The sequence below is a fragment of the Argiope bruennichi genome, chromosome X1 (genome assembly GCF_947563725.1).
Source record: "Argiope bruennichi chromosome X1, qqArgBrue1.1, whole genome shotgun sequence".
Classification (NCBI taxonomy): domain Eukaryota; kingdom Metazoa; phylum Arthropoda; class Arachnida; order Araneae; family Araneidae; genus Argiope; species Argiope bruennichi.
This window is the reverse complement of record NC_079162.1, coordinates 118,752,110-118,769,573: the sequence shown is the minus strand read 5'-3', so window position 1 is coordinate 118,769,573 and position 17,464 is coordinate 118,752,110. Positions and strand designations below refer to the sequence as shown.

Sequence of the window (17,464 nt, the reverse complement as noted above, 5' to 3'; positions counted from 1 at the left end):
TATTACGAAAATATATATAAACTGAAAATAAAATAGAATATATGTTAATATTAGATTCTAAAACAAGTTGGAACAGTTTACTCCTAATGATGGAACGATTTTTGAAACGGAGAAATCCAATCTAAAAAGCTGTAATCGACTTAAACCTGTAAATTAATTTTTCAGATAGTGAATTCGACTTAATATCCAGAACTGAGTCAACTCTACTTCCAATAAAACTGACTATTGAGGCATTATGTTGGAGAGATTCTAATTTATTAACAGCTAATGCAAAAATAAATTTCATGTTGCAGTCACTGAAAGAACAGCCCACATCACTATCTGAAGAATTATATATTACATTGAAAAATCGCAAAAGAAGAAAGGTATACCGAAATAGAAAATGTCTTATGGTATTTACATAATTATAATGATTTTAAAAATGAAAATGAAAAAAAGAAAAGAAAATAACTAATTCAAATCTGATTAAATTTAGAGTAAATTTTCTTAAAATTTTTTTACCCACAAACCTATCCACATTCAGAAGAATTCGGTTCAGTTATTGATGATTATGATGACACTAATGTCGATAGTGAAAAAGAATTGTCTCTTGAACAAAAATTAGAATTAGCGGTAAATAAAAAAAAAATTTCAACGGACCAAAATACAATACAGAAATCAGCTATATCCAAAACCATCCGGCGAGAAATCGATTTACTTGAAGAGGTAAATACTTGGAAAAAGTATATCACGCATTGCTAACACTAACCCCAACTAGCGTAGATGCCGAAAGAGCGTTTTCGATAGCTGGTAATTTTTGTACAAAATTACTTTTCAGGCTTAATGACAGTACAATTGAAGCATTAGGTTTTTTAAGATCACATTTCAAAAATTTGTAACAGACTGAATAGTGATATTTACACTTTTTTGTGATTTAAATAAATAAAATGTTCCTTTACTTTTTTTGTGATTCTCTATATACTGTTATAATTTATAAGTTAAAAATTATTTTTTGTGATATTTACACTCTTTAATAAAACTGGCAAATAAAACAAAGAAACACCTGCGTTTTCTTTCTTTTTCTAAAATTTCTAATACCGGTATTAAAACCGGTATCCCAGCATTAAGATCTAAAAAATACCGAATAGCGGTATTGAAATTTCGGTCCGATATTGCAATCCCTAGTCATTTTGTATGGTAGAATAGAAATTTCATATTTTCCTCCATTTACAATACGTTTTGAATTTCTTATAAAGTAAAATGGAGTAATATAAGTGCTTCAAGAAGTATATATGACAATACCAGATCAAAAGATATCAGTAAGAAAGCAGTTAACAGTTGTCGATACTACGATTGATAAAAATTTCATGCCCCTCAGTGGGGGGAGGGGGATCAAATGATTTACTTTTGTTCAAAATTGATAGAATACATATATACATATATTATATTTATATCGGAAGAATAAGAAAGATTAAATATCAAATATAATCGATAAGTGTAGCACCTTCACTTAGCTTGAGGCCAGTACATAAAGATTAGATTGTTTAAATTAAGGGCAGAAGATTAATAACAGCAATTTTGACGCTTAAGTCCATTTAATAAAGATCATATGTGATTTTGTTTTCAATATTAAATATTTGCAGGAATTTTTTAAGGATTTTTTTTATTTATTTATGTGGAAGTTTATAATTTTTTATTATGTTAGAGCAAAAAAGGAATATTGCTTATGTATGAATGAAAGCAAAGCTCAAAATGAGGCCAGCAGTTAAGTGGTTACTGTCACAAGATTGCCTCAGAAGAATTCTTGTTGTTTCAGAGGGAGTCATACGATCAAGAGTATCGTTGCAACTATTTAGGAGATGCTTTAGAATGTGGCGGCGGGAATGTAAGTGTCTTCTGTTTTACATCAACTGATTCCTGCGCTCGATGTTCATCTGGATTGAACAGACCAAATCATTAGTTATTTGCGATCGCAATTTTATAGCTATTCGAAAAATAAATGCCATTAAGTTCATATCGATGATGGAAAATTTCTCCGTCGATAATATTCATCACTACAGAGAGGTACAAAGTTTGCTTAAAATAATATGGAGATGAACTTATAACTTAGCAAATATATGTTCAACATCTGATCATATAATAATGGTAATTTATTTAAAATTCATACAATCATAATTTTGCCTTGTTATAATATTTATTTGTGATATTAAGAGTCGATTTTATCAAGGGTAATTTTGACGTTAGTCATATTTCAATTTATAAAAGATCTTTAAAAAAAAAATATAACACTCCTAAATGTTATATTTCAGATAAATGTACAATGGAATAATGCTCAGTAGTTCTCTTTTTTCTCCACCAATGTAAAAACGTCCCATCATTTGAGTAGCGATTGTTCTATCCCACACTATTTCTATACCCCCACCAGAGAAACGAACATCAACTCCTACATCAAAGCCTCTCACCTCTATTTTTGAAGTGCTCCCCCCCCCTACAGTGGACATATCGAAGAGGTAATGGCTCTTCTGCAGTGCTATTAAATTAAGTATTACACTGCTCTATATAGGAACTATTTTTTGGTATGCAACTATTTTAATGAAGCTCTACGTAAAAATATCTGACAGCGTTATGCTTAGGCTTTGGAGACAGACAACTGGACCTCTTTTTGTAATTCAATGTCTAATAGCTTCTAAAATACCAGTAAACTGGAAGAGATTTATCACCGACTGGACGTCTGCTGAGACACTAATGGAAGTCAATACCACGCTAAATTCTGTCAACTTTAAAAAAACCCCCAGAAACTGAAGTCTAATGCAACAGTATAAGCTATCACTTTTAGAAACATTCAACATATATAATCTGTATTTTCAAATAAATACGCGCTTTGTGAATATTCTTTTTTGTCGTGACTTCATTTATCGCTGGTTATATAAAGTATTTACAAGATCATGAAATGTGACATGATGGACATATTCATTTATGATGCCCCAAGAATTTTTTGCAATTTTTATTAGAAATCTACAGTAAAATGAAAGTGTTACATTCTATACGGCATACACAGTTTAAAGATTTTTAATCAACCTTTTCCACAATACAAAGTCTGAAATAGACTAAACCTGTAATAGTGTCGTTTGTCTGCAGGTTTATCGATATCCAATAACCAATAAAGCTTTGAGTAGCAAATTTAAACAGTCAAAATACAATATATGAGAGAAAGTGGAAGAAAAAAATTTAAAAAAAGCCAAAAGTATATTAATAATTCAAACTAAAAACACTACAAATAAATGAATGCAAACATCTATAAAAACAAATATGGCTATAAAAAATATTTTAAAAATGTACTAATAGCAAAACTTAACTGAAAACGATTTTTTTTATATCTATACTTACATAAAGCTCAATGTGTGTGTGTGTGTTGGCGCTCAACAGAAAAGTCCATTTGATCTACAGCTACCAAATTTGGTACGTGTATACCTTGGAGGTCGGGAATGTGCACCTGGGGTCCCTTTTTTTGAAATTTTAATTAGAATTTTAATTATTAGTTAAAAACTAACTTTCCCGCCCCCCCAAAAAATCATTTCTTACCCCAACCCAATCATTCGTTACCCCAACTGGAATAGAAAAATTCACGCATTTGCGTTACCATAACTGGCGTAGAAAAGTTCACGCATTTGCGTTACCATAATTGGCATTGAAAATTCACGCATGCGCTTTGTGTTCTGATTGTTTACGTCTATTTTCAACGGAAGCGGACTTGATTTAAATTACTTTTAGGTTAGTTGTATGCTTTTGTAATTAAATTGTATTTATGTTAGTTTAAGTTCATCGTTTTTTAAGTAATTTTTTTTACCTGTTTTCGACCTATTATTTTAAACGATTCTGCTAATTTTCCTAGTGTTTGATGCATTTAAAATTAAACATTGCTAATTAATAGACCTGCTGATGATGAATCTGAAAAAATTTTGTTGACAAACTCTTGAGATATTACATAAATTACGAAAGATATTCTTTAGTGCCCATAAGGTTTAAATGCTCAGTGACTCTGTTTTCAGTAATCATATTACAAAAAAAAAAAAAAAAAAAAAAAAGCTTCGTTTCAGTAAAAAATATTATTATATTAATTGCAGATTAATCATTTCCACTTTAATTTAAAGCATAAATTCTACGGCTGCTAACAGAAAATTAGAGATATACAGATTACGTTATGACTGAAGGCCTTTATAATATTATGAGTGAATTGAAATTTGAAGTTTAAAAATATTTTAATGAAGAAGCTTTTAAAGTAGGAATTACATAAAATATTTAATTATTAAAATTTTAACGAGCATTAAGATTTAAGGCTAAGGCTAGTATTTAAATAAGCAAAAGAAAAAAATTATTAATGCCCTAAAATTATGAATTGAGAAGACGGTTTTCGATTTGATATGCAATTGCAATTATTCGACAGATAAAATTTCACTTAAAAATTATTTAATTATGTATCAAAGAAAAATTTGTTTATAAAATTATTTAATACATCTGAGAGTAAATGAAAATTACAAATGCTAAGTTATCTTGGAGTACATATGAAAAATTAATTGCACCATAAATTGCCCTTTAAGCTCATGTAATGAATTGAGATAAAGGATTAAAAAAGAAAAACCTATATCTCTCTACACGTAACAAAAATTGTAAGCGAATCAGTATGCAAATCGCCACTTTGCATCATAACCCAACTGATCCAAGTTCGGTACACAGGCGAATTTAATCATAGGAGGAGGACCACACATGACAATAAAGATGCCTTCCCCAGGAGGTGGCAGATGTTCAGTAATCATGTCAGCAGAAATAAATCCACTGCTGTATTTCCATCCTGAAATAATTAAAAATAATTCACATAAATTTTAAACAAATCTTAACTGCTTTGGAAGTATGCATCGCATGCAAATTATTATCAGAAAGCACATCACAGAATATTAGATGATAAATCCTGATTCAAACTGAAAAAAAAAAAAAAAAAAACGAAATATGCTAATTATTGTTATTAACAAAATTATCTAAATAATATAGTAACTACTATACTATTTAAAAAAGAATAAAAATGTTGTAAAAAGTGAAAATGAAAAAAAAAAAAAAGTTGCTACAATTTTTCTAAAACATGAATTTATTTCCTGGCAAAAACACGATCTTAAAAACTATGCAAATAGAACAATTTTACACGCTCTTGGCAAGTGGAGTATCGGGATTTTTTTAAGAATTTCAATACATGTAAGCACAATGAATCGGCAGATATTTTATTATATCTAGCAACACTATTAGAGGAGGTGAAACAAATGTTACACAACTTACATATAGGATGTCTATTCTAATTGTGGTCCAATCGTTCTAAATCGTTAGAGATAAGCATAGGGCTCTATCTAATGTTTCTAAAATGCGTTCTTTTAGTCCAAATGAGATAAAATTTGAAACTACAGATAATTCAAACGATGCGCTTGACACATACATACACACATATATAATTTAGTACAAAAATTACCAATAACTGGTCCTATATGCATGATATTTATTTGCATATAGTGAAAATATGAAACATCTTTTGCTTAACAGAGCATGCTTATTAGCATTATACTTTAGAGAAAAAGAAGGCGGATTCTACACGAGCATTAGTTCTCTTCTGCACATCATGCCAATATTGCAAGAAAAGGCGTTACTGATAAAATTGTTCTACCAGAACCAGTAAAACTCTGTTTCAACAGTAAAAGGATGCCATCGCATAATGAGGATACGATGAAATCCAATGTCTCCATATGCCCTAGGCAAGATGCAGAAATCTGAAACGATTCGTCATTCTTCCAGGTAGAGGACGAATAGTGTCTGTTAGCGTCGTAAATACGGCTACCGCAGTCAGTCGTCGCATGGTAGTGTGAATGTGCAAGTCATTGAAGCCAGCCAGCAGTTAGTACTGAATATTTTATTGTACTATACGAAAAACTTAACGGCAGATTTTGCATTTTCCTCCCTACAAAATCAAGCCTGTGCACTAAGGTGGGACAAAAATAGCCTTTGAGATTCAAAAAGAAATTTTAATTGATTGCAATACTCCAACATCTTGAGGCGCCGCAAAGAGTTTAAAGTTTGTAAAAAATTTAAAAATTATAAACTTTGAGAAAATATCCTTTATGAATTTTTCGTACGTATAATATTACAAAGGATGGTTTTAAATACATATATAAGCATGACAAATAAACAAAATTATTAATTACATAATACAATAATAGTAATAAAATATTTTTTAATGCCAAATTTTGTGTTTCGCCCTTCTGTATCCATAATGATTAGAAATGTTACAAGTGCAAAATGCACGTTTCTACTTTATTGCCACATTTAACTGTCTTTTTTGGTATTTACTTTTGTCATACTCACACGTGAATCAATTTTTATTCTTATGTATCGTTCTCTTGCGATTAAACCACAGAGATTTTGAACCGATTCGAGTTTCACAGCTCTTTCCACTGCCTGCGTGTGACAAGGAAACCGGAGAAAGTCAATAACCGGGTCCATTATACTGTTTGGCTCAACTTCAGATGCTTTGCATATAAATGTAATATAACGAGTTAAATATAATACCAATATTACCTAAATGGTTATAGGTAGTATTGATACCTAGTTAGCTACCACAAGCGCTTTGAGGAAGAAAGAAGCAAGAAAAAGTAAATAACTACAAAAAATAGTCAAGTTTAACCAAGAACGGATAATAAATACTAGTGTTTCAGAAACGGTTATTGGTGACAATGACAACGCTGAAGATCAACAGTATTCTTTACAAAACGAGGCAAACCAACCAGATCCTTCAAATATATCTTAAGACTTTGGTTGAGTGCAGTTTGAAAGATATGTCTTTGTGTGGTTTAATATTAAATTAAAACCTTCATATATTTATGGTTCCAAACATCTGTTAAACAGTATCTCATATTCAAGATATCTCAACAAGGTTACAGACCCGATTATTCAAAGAATGCTGCTCCAGAAAATATCCCTTTGTCCATAATAAGTGATAAACGTAAAATTCAACGTGAACTTGGTTTATGACGTGTTTTAAAAGCAAGAACAGAAAGTAGAGGCGGAGTCAAGAGGTTTAAAGTTCCAAAGATAAACTTTGATGCAAAGGCTTTACATCGACATGATCTCATGACGTAACTGAACCCGCCACATTTTGTTAAAACATGTTTCCAGAAACTCTCTTAAAGAAATACATATTTCACTTACAGAATCCTTCTCTGAAGCAATTTTGAAGTTATGTTTAATGTAACACCAGCACTTTGTAAGTAGACAGTTCAACTTCAAGCAAATCACCAAATTTTTGCCAAAAATAGGATGTTCTAGCATTTGTCTTGTCTCCTCTAATTTAGTCTGAGCCGTTTCTACTCACAACAAAGCATACAGACTAACAAATCATTTACGTTAATCAGTTAGACGGTTACGTTATCACAATAGACGGAGATGCCAACTCAATCGAACTCGTCAAAGTTGCTGACCTGACACCAGCTCTGAGCTTGTCATCACACGCAGACAAATCTCCGCCTCCCCTCAATAACACTTGCTCTGCGATGACTCTTGAGTCCTGTATGCCATACCAATGCAATAGTAAAACTGCTTTTATATTTCTATTCATATTGCAACGCCTATTTAAAACTTTTTATTTCACAATCGTGACATGCAAAAATCCTTGAAAAAGTTCCAAAAAGTGTGTTTTTATGAAATTTTAACATCCTTGCGGCATCTCAAGATGTACTCCAATTTTTTTCATATTTTTAATTAATCTTATTCACAACAAAAGTCAAATTTTTGGCGCTATTACAAATTAAAAATCAAAAGCTGATTTTTTTTCATTCCACCCTACTGTGCATCTATTGCAGAATGGGGAGTGAGGATCGTAAAACTTTCGCACTTTTTCTAGAATGGTAGTTAATGTCTCTTGCCCATGGAACATTCTGTGGAGTAACGAAGCCTAATTTTGCCTCAATAGGAAAGTTAACTCCCTTTTCTCACAATTGTCGAATTTCGACAGTGAAAAATCTCACGCTATCCAGGAGCAACCCTTGCAAGCTGAAAAAGTAACAGGAATATATGGTTTTGCGATTACTTTTATAACTGGGCCATTTTTTTTTAAAGAGATAACTGCAAATGGAATTCAAACTTGTTCCGTCACAGGACAACGGTACCATAATAGCTGAGGGATTTTATAATCCCACAACTTTAACTGCGTGGATGCCTTCAGAATATCATCATTGTGTAAAGCAATTGCAAAGACAGCATTTCACAGATGCACGGTTGACCAGCAATAATTTTCCAGTAACATGGCTTTCTCATTCGTTGGAAAGTCCCTTTGGGACTTTCGGTTGTGGGATTTCCTAAAGGACAATATCTACTGCCTAAGGTTAGCCTAAGAGCTAGATCTGAAGAACAGCATTCAGTGGCATATTCTTGATATTCTGGCAAACGTATACCGGTCAGTTGAGGAAAATATGGTTCTGCGATTACAGCACATTGTTAAACATTAAGAGGAATATATTAAAGATGTTGCAATGCTACATTTTTCTTATTAATTAACTTTATACATAAAATTAAATGTTTTTATATGTATTACAGAATCTATCGGCGAATTTTTGTAATATATATATATATATATATATAATATTATTTGTTGTGAAGCATGATGCAGTTTGAAGACAATGAAGATACTTTTAATATTTTTCAATTCTTTTTAATATCCATCGGGAAAGCATAATTATTTAAAAGCAAAGACTCGGACATTGCGCATAACCACAGCGCGGAATAAAGCAGAAGTGGGGAAGAAAAGCCGAAATAAATTATCCCTCGCCTTATATAACCTTAGATTTTGATAGGGAAAATATTTCTCCACAGTGCTAATATATTAATAAGATTCTGATAGGGATTTCTGACATATGTCAATCACATGTAAGGGAAACACAGGGATCTTTTAAGAAAGAATGTGCTTACTGGACATTTTTACCCCTTCACGCCGAGCGTGTGAAAATATCGGCGTTTAGCTGACTAAGCAATTTTATAAAGCTTCTCTTGAATGAATTAAGTAGAAAAAGTGGAATTGGATCACGAAATAAGAGAATGAACTTACTGTGGGCTAAATTAAGATAAAAGCTTGGAAATTAATTAAGTTGAAATTAAGAGTTTAAAATATCATTACATTTTTTCCCCCACTGCAAGACGTGAAAGTATGTCGGGCCCTTGACACACAGCCTTACCTTACAGTGGTGGTCAAATAAGAAAAATTAAAATTTAAAAGCATATTAAAAGCGATACCAAAGTTTCCCTTACCATCACATTATATAAACATTAATTCAGAAATCCCATTCATCATATTACATTAGAAGCATAAAAAGAACTATTTTTGTGAAAATAGTATATAAAAATCTTAATAATCATCAGTAATAACAAAATATTAAAAATTAAATGATATAGTGTACAAATGTATTCTTGTTATTATTCTGTAGTTCACTTAATTTGATGAAAATAATCTGACAGTCTTGCTTATATTATTCTTAAATTCTAGAAAGTCTGACTCAACAAAATTATTAACATAAAAATAAATTATTAAATATAATATCAATATTATGATTTCACCCAAATGAAATATCAGTATAGTAATGATTTTAAGTAAAGTATTTTAACTGTAAATAAAAACACAAGATTTAAAACTTCAGGTAAAAAACTTGGGATATGAAAATAATACTTGCAAAATTGAAATATTTCATATTAAACATTTGGAACTGAAACCATAAATATAAAATTCAAAAATATGTAATGAAATTCTTGAAAATAAAAATAATACTTGTAAAATTGAATGGTTTCATATAAAACTTTTGGAAATGTAAATAAATGAAGATTCATGTATTTCAAATAAATCATTTAGAAATGATAATAATAATTGCAAAATTCAAAAATATCAAACAAAACACTTGTGAATGAATGTAACAAACGCAAGACTCAAAATACTCTTATAGTATTTGGAAAAGAAAAAAAAGTATGTAATATAAAAAAAATATTTGTATTTTGTAAAAAACAAGAATTTGGACACAGTCATAACAGACGGCAGCTCAATAACTGTCAGTGGTGCAAAAATTTCCCCTGAGGTATTCACTACATTTGTCTAATTATCATGTGCCATTAATTATTAAGTATATAAGAATCTTGGTATGTTACTTTTTTCGTTCACAAGGTTTGTATGCATAATTTTTTAAAAACCTTTGAGTTAGATAGATACAGCAGAAGGCTGGCCGGAACGAAGAGCGTCGGCGAAGAGCTATTGCAAGATTCATTTTCCTTTCACGCGGATTTAATTTTAATTATCTTAGTTCTTTTCATAATTTTTCACAGGAAACTATCCTGTCCACTTTTTAATATGTAATATTATTTGTTGTGAAGCATGATGCAGTTTGAAGACAATGAAGATACTTTTAATATTTTTCAATTCTTTTTAATATCCATCGGGAAAGCATAATCATTTAAAAGCAAAGACTCGGACATTGCGCATAACCACAGCGCGGAATAAAGCAGAAGTGGGGAAGAAGAGCCGAAATAAATTATCCCTCGCCTTATATAACCTTAGATTTTGATAGGGAAAATATTTCTCCACAGTGCTAATATATTAATAAGATTCTGATAGGGATTTCTGACATATGTCAATCACATGTAAGGGAAACACAGGGATCTTTTAAGAAAGAATGTGCTTGCTGGACATTTTTACCCCTTCACGCCGAGCGTGTGAAAATATCGGCGTCTAGCTGACTAAGTAATTTTATAAAGCTTCTCTTGAATTAATTAAGTAGAGAAAGTGGAATTGGATCACGAAATAAGAGAATGAACTTACTGTGGGCTAAATTAAGATAAAAGATTGGAAATTAATTAAGTTGAAATTAAGAGTTTAAAATATCATTATATATATATATATATATATATATATATATATATATATATATATATATATATATATATTATTTAATAAATGTCAAGTGTATCATTTGAAATATCTGTAGTTTAAATTTCATCTTATTTGGATCAATTTATCACATTCTAGTACTCTTAGAAGTGGGAAATTTATTTTTTGCTAATTTATTTTTTGCTTTTTTGCATTTTCAGTTGGAAAACTGCTATAAATGATAAAAGAACGATATTGTATGCTATTTGAGTCAATATACTTAACACTGGAAAAAAATTAATTGTCTAAAACAGTGATTCATAATTTAGTCAGTCTTGGTCGCGGAAGAGTGAAATTTTTGGTTCAAAATATTAATAATACTTTACTATAGTAAAACCTCACCAAGTCGTCACTTGGTTTAATTCGTCGTTTCCTTTTGGTTCTGACAATATCTCATACGCAATAATGTAAAATAAGTGTCCTTTATACGTTACCAAATTTAATTTTACTCCAGATAATTCATCACCCTCAAAAGTGACCCAACTTAACTTTTCTTCTTCTTAACTAATATTTCTTCTCAATTTTGCATGCCATCATGTTGTCTTTTCAGCCCCGCCCCTTCACTTTAACCATTTCACTTCTAACCAGGCCAAATCGGCCCGGCAAATTCTAAACTGGAGAGCCGATTTCTGTTTCAAACGACGAGTGTAGATGTAAAGGAAAAAATCCCTGGTGATAACTCTTTTTACATCGCATACTCCCAGTTTGAAACAGAAACCGGCTAACCAGGATAGAATTTGCATAGCCGGCTGAACAAACGGTTGAATGATAGAATGAGCACAGCCGTCAGTGGTCAAAATCTACGCCACTTTAATAGATCTTGAGGGTTGCATAAAAATTTCAAAATTTCCTCGGCTCAAAACAGGCTTAAATACAATTTTATAATGTCATTTAAAGCATTTTTCCCAATTAGAAGTATATGCCCCTTTCTACTTTCTGATATTAGCTACTAAATCATGATGAAAGAGGTATTGAATATCCAAACTGAACTGAATCATCTTATATATATACATTTGAGTTTCATGCTGCCAAGATTAAACTAGAATTGCCCAAATTATAGGTGATAACAATAGAGCAAAAATCAAAACGACTTATTATTCCTTTATATTTCTTACACATCTACAGCATAAAAACAAAATTAAAAGGAATTCTGCATTTAAGATTTTCAGTTACATTAAAAGAACAGCAAAAAAGAGGAGATAAGGTAAAAAGTTCAACAATTTTTTTTTATTATGTTAGGTGATCTGAGCAATTCTTCATTACTTTTCAATTAAAAACTTAACTGATTTTGAAATTTTTTAATATTTTTCTGCAAACATCCACATAATAATAAACAATTTTATGCATTACTATATTCTAAAACATGGTTAACACTTAAGTTATGTAGTATTTTTAGAGATACTGATTACTGTAAGTAAATGATTATATTTACTGTGGAAAAAACTTTGAAGAAAATCCATATTAATGAAGAAATGTAAACATAACCATTTTGGAATCTCTCATCATCAAATAAACATAATTTCTTTTGATAAGTCAACCATCTAACTCTCCGACCCGCCCTAAGGCACACGGATTTAAACCATAGAACTGAATGACCGGACCGCCGCAACAGCAATAGGCGGGAACTGTGGTTGAGTCCTAAGGGCCGTCACCGGCCACAGTACAACCTTCCCCGAAGGAAGTACGTCCCGTCATCGATGGGGGGAGCCAGATCCCCCACCTATTTGTGTACCCTCCAGGGTGGCGAGATCCAACCACCATGCCGGAAGCATCTCATCCTCATTTCGAGGTGCCCCCCCCCCGAGGGTCTTTCTTTGATAGGAAGTAAAAGAAGTTCCCCGAGGGAATTTCTTTTGATAAAATAAAACGCAAATTAAACATATACTAACCATCTGAGGGACGATCAACTGTAAACCACAACTGAAACTGGTCACTATGTTGTGCTGCAATGGTCTGTAATTCTTGTCTTAACAAGATATCATCTTCAGTCTTAAAAAAGAAAAATAATTTAGAATAAGTAGATATAATATGCTAAAAATAATTTCACAATCACAAAATAACTGAAATTTTTGTGTACAAGAAATGCTATAAGTTGATTATTTCTTTAAAAACCTCATTAAATAAAATTTATCACATTAAAAATAACACTTTTTGACAGAGAATACTAACTAACACGAATGCATATACAAAAGGAAAGAATTAGACCTTTGAAACATGATTTAAATAATATATTAAACCATTTAATATATTATACAAAATTCGAATGATGTACATTTGGGGGAAAAAAAGGGAGTCATGCTGCTTTATGCTAACATTGTTCAACGTACAATCCTAAAAAGGGTATCATTCAAAAAGAATTACCATACTCTGAAAGATTTTTGAAAATTTCCAATACCAACTGCTAGTTTTCTTCTCAAATTTCATTGGTCTAGGTCTATTCATTTTGAATTATGAGCTACCAACGTTTTGATCTTCTAATTTTAAAATAAAATTTTAATTTTTTATTCATATCCTAAAAAATAATATAATTATAGATCTCAATTCTTTTTGTTATGGAAATAAAATATTTTACATATTTTAAACACAAACTTACTACTAAAACTTATCATTAAGTAATTTTTAGCATGCGAATTCTTTTCTTTCAAAATTATGAGTTCGAAACGAAATCGAAGGACAAAGTCATTTTAAGGAGGCATGTGAAATTATCAAATCATTCCTATGAGTAATTTTTCCTTTAAATTATGTTTTCTGTTTTACCTTTAAAACGATGCATGTAGGGTTCACACATTTCAAAATGTCGATAGCATTTCATTTGGCACTCAAATGCAATTGATCATGAATTTTGTGAAACAAATATCATTTTCCGCGCTTTTGTAATGTAAGAATATATATATATATATATAAGAATTCGTTAGAAGCAAAAAATATGAAATCAAAGATAAAAAAATATTTCTGTAGCGTTAATATTTTATTAATAGTAGCTACATTTAAATGTGGATGATAGTCTCTGTTCTTGTGGCAAGCTAGATATGTTGCGTCGACTCACGTAAAGTCACTAACAGAATATAAGAAATTACTGAAAAATAGGAATCTCATTTCCTAATAAATACTTTGTAAAATGAAATAGTTACAATTCTAGTGTGATGACCTAGTTATTTCTTTTTATAATTAATGCATAACGGATTCTATAACGAATTTTCCATATGCTGTAACAAGAAAATGATTATTTGAGTTTGTTTAAATTTATTGATATTTGTTTATGTGCTCAATATTTCCCATAAAAGTCTCAAATTTCATAAAATCTGCTGTAATTGCAATTATTATAACAATTGGTATTTTAGTTTACCATTAATTTTGTTAAGTATAAAATTACTTCAGTATTCAAATGAACAGTAGAAGAGGATCAAATAAAATTTTAAAATAATAAACTTCAAATTACTTGAATGTCGAAATAAATAACCTTCTTGAAAAATAAAGTATTGTAAAAATTACTCTGGATAAGCAAAAATAATTTAAAACAAAAAATTATACAAAATTTTCAATGAATTTCATTTTTAAGTTTCTACTTTTTTTAAAAAATTTGATAATTACAAAGAAGACAAGAGATCGTAAGTGACTTTTTTATAACATATTTGGGGTCATTTCTTTTATTTGTTCTCAATTATATGAGCAATCGCAATTTGTCAAATAATTCTGTTGAAACGCATAAAAGGGTTATTCTTTTATCCTTTCGAAAAGAATTTAAAATTTTTAAGCATGACTGCAAAAATTACACCCATATTTCACAAAAATTATAAATTCTAATATAAACGAATATTAAACTTTCTTAAAGACATCCTACGGTATAATATTCTCATAATTATATAGATTATCATTATTCCCCTTTTTAGTTTCCGTTTGTAAGTTTCTATTATATCTGCTTTTTAAGTTTCTATTCATATCAGAAGCAGCAAAATATGTGATGAATAATGGCGTAGAAAAGTGCAACAATTATGGAATTATAAATCGGTAGAATAAATAAATGAACATTTAGAATGATGTTCTGTTATTTACTTTCCACGTCTGCAATCCTGTATATGTATCTTCATATAATGAATTCTTTAGTAATAAAAAAAAACATTTGTATAGAACGGTAAGTTGTAGGTAAAGCAAGGAAGAAAACTAATTTAAGAATATCAGTGAATAAAATGCACTGTTTTTAAAGTGCTAATAAAATAAAGTGGTGCATCACGTCTATTTATGAGTAGCAAGTAATGATAATAAGAATAGTATATACTAAAAACGAAAAGTAATAAAAAAGGGAAAATAGAATAAAAAATAAATTAATTTTTTTCTGTCCCTCTATCAGTAAGAAATTAATTTTAACTCAAAATTTAATATTTCTTTCAAAAATGAAAAAGAATATATACTCAATTTTATTTATTTACTCACACAACAAAGCTTTCCATTTTGATGCTCTTAGCATAATGGCGATTCAGACTAAAATGCAATTTAAGCAAAACTTTCAATGTTCTTGAGTATTTACTCAAAGGAGAAAAACTACTTTTTTAAAATTAAAATTTCATTCTGCATGAAGTAGCAACCAATTTTAACACGTAGATCGCGACTAAAAATGTCTTTAAAGGACCATAAAAGTAAAAAAGATCATTGCCTTTAAGAGGGCGAATAAATCTCAACTTCTAAATACGGAAATGGCCCCTTACAGAAAATGTCGATCATCTCCCGATGTAATCATGGCATATTAATCAAAATTTATATTCTGGGTATTTTTCCATGCAGAATCTATTCATGATATCAAAAAGGTTGTTGCCATAAGAAATTCCAAAGTTCATACAATATTAATTATGTAGACGTTCCCCTGTGAACACTTTACGTACATCCTTTTTTAGTATACGTTACTAGTTTTAATTTGGTATATTTGGTTTTCATATATGATGATCGGGGGTAGAAAAATTTGGTGGCTCCTTTTTTCTTCCGTAACTGTACATACTTTTAAACATAATTGCAACAATTATTACAATATTTGCAATTTCATCTCTCATAAACATACAAAAAAAAAAAAAAAAAAACCGTTTTTAATGCAATGATTTAACTTGCATTAAATACAAATTTCTGCATGTGTATTGGTGGATGTGTTTGTGATTATTTCAAAACTAAAATGCAAATTTATACCATAAACTTAAATCTATAATGTGTTAAATAATCGTATTTCTAAATTCTAGGGAAAAATTATCACTAAATTCCTTCAATAGAATTTTCTTTTAATTTGATGTGAATGTCCTTGTTATTATTATCCTAATACCAATAAGAATAGTCTAAATCATTTTGAAGTGGCACAGTGAAGGGAGCGTGAGAGGAGGTATCAATACCCCGAGGCAGCACTCTTTAACGAAACTGGGAATATATACCTTCGTTTATTTCAGATTTTCAAAAATAAATGTGACTAAGGGATGGAAAAAGCCCCCTCCCCCTCCATAATATTATAGACGTCGTTTATGCCAATGATCTTGCTATTATTATTCTTATTTTTAGTAATATAAAAAAAGGTTGATAAGCTTTTGCAGTTCATTTCAGAGGAATAATGGTAATTTAAGCTAAAGAATATAAAATAAATTACTCACAATCATAAACCGAACATTAAGCAATTTTATGTTTCTAGCATCTAATTCATTTTTCTTTCTTTTAACCTCAAAACTAACAGCATTCAGTATTATGGCAACATACATATATTTTGCAACATTTTTTGATGCAAAAGAAGAAGGAAGATAAACTTTTAATTTGGATTTGCATTGCGCACAATAAGTTTATTTTAATGCTTTTCACTATTATCATCCGAATTGATAAGATTTACGATATTTTAGTTCTTTGCCAAGTTTTTGACATGTAATATGAAGATTTTAATTTAGCAAAGTTTTAACTCGTAAGAAAAGTTTATCTCAGTGCATACTCAGATTAAGCACTCAGAAATATATTTATTGTTGTATGCGAAGTACAAGATTTCAAACATAATTTATAAAAGTTTAATAATCTTAGAACAAATAAAAATGCTGGTGTTTTTTTATATGACGACTCTAATCCGATTGTTTTTCATATTTAATTGATTTCAGCTAACTTATTTATGTGACTCAGGTCTTGGTCATGTAAGTATATACTAAATGAAAGTAACACTGTCAATAGTTAATTTTCTTCAGAGACTTACAATCTTTTCTTGAAGGAAATTCACATTTGTAAGACTATCTAGCTTTGTTTAGTGACATAAAACAAACAGGAAGTTTCTAGTTACATTTTCTCTTTTATCTCATGTTCTTAAATATATGATAAAAATACCACTTTACCTGATTGGCAAATAATAGAGACATCTTCAGCTTATCACCTGGATCTTTGAGGACTTGTTTGATCAATTGATACATAGGAGTAATACCTATGAAAAACGAAATTTTATAAAAACAAAAATTTAAATAAAATGACATGGTTTCACTGATATTTATAACT

The 17,464-nt window shown here is 30.0% G+C and overlaps 1 protein-coding gene across 1 annotated transcript in view; it reads right to left on the bottom strand.

The window, feature by feature from the left end:
• Positions 1 to 3,032: 3,032 nt before the first annotated feature.
• The window catches only part of LOC129958938 (NADH-cytochrome b5 reductase 3-like), a 37,687-nt gene continuing 23,255 nt past the window's right edge, over positions 3,033 to 17,464 (bottom strand). Inside the window, exons 7-9 of the mRNA XM_056071688.1 lie at positions 17,308 to 17,393; positions 12,862 to 12,961; positions 3,033 to 4,828 (exon numbers count right to left, since the gene is read on the bottom strand). Coding sequence (XP_055927663.1) covers positions 4,656 to 4,828; positions 12,862 to 12,961; positions 17,308 to 17,393 — 359 coding nt within the window. The 3' untranslated portion in view covers positions 3,033 to 4,655. The remainder of the gene's footprint in view (positions 4,829 to 12,861; positions 12,962 to 17,307; positions 17,394 to 17,464) is intronic.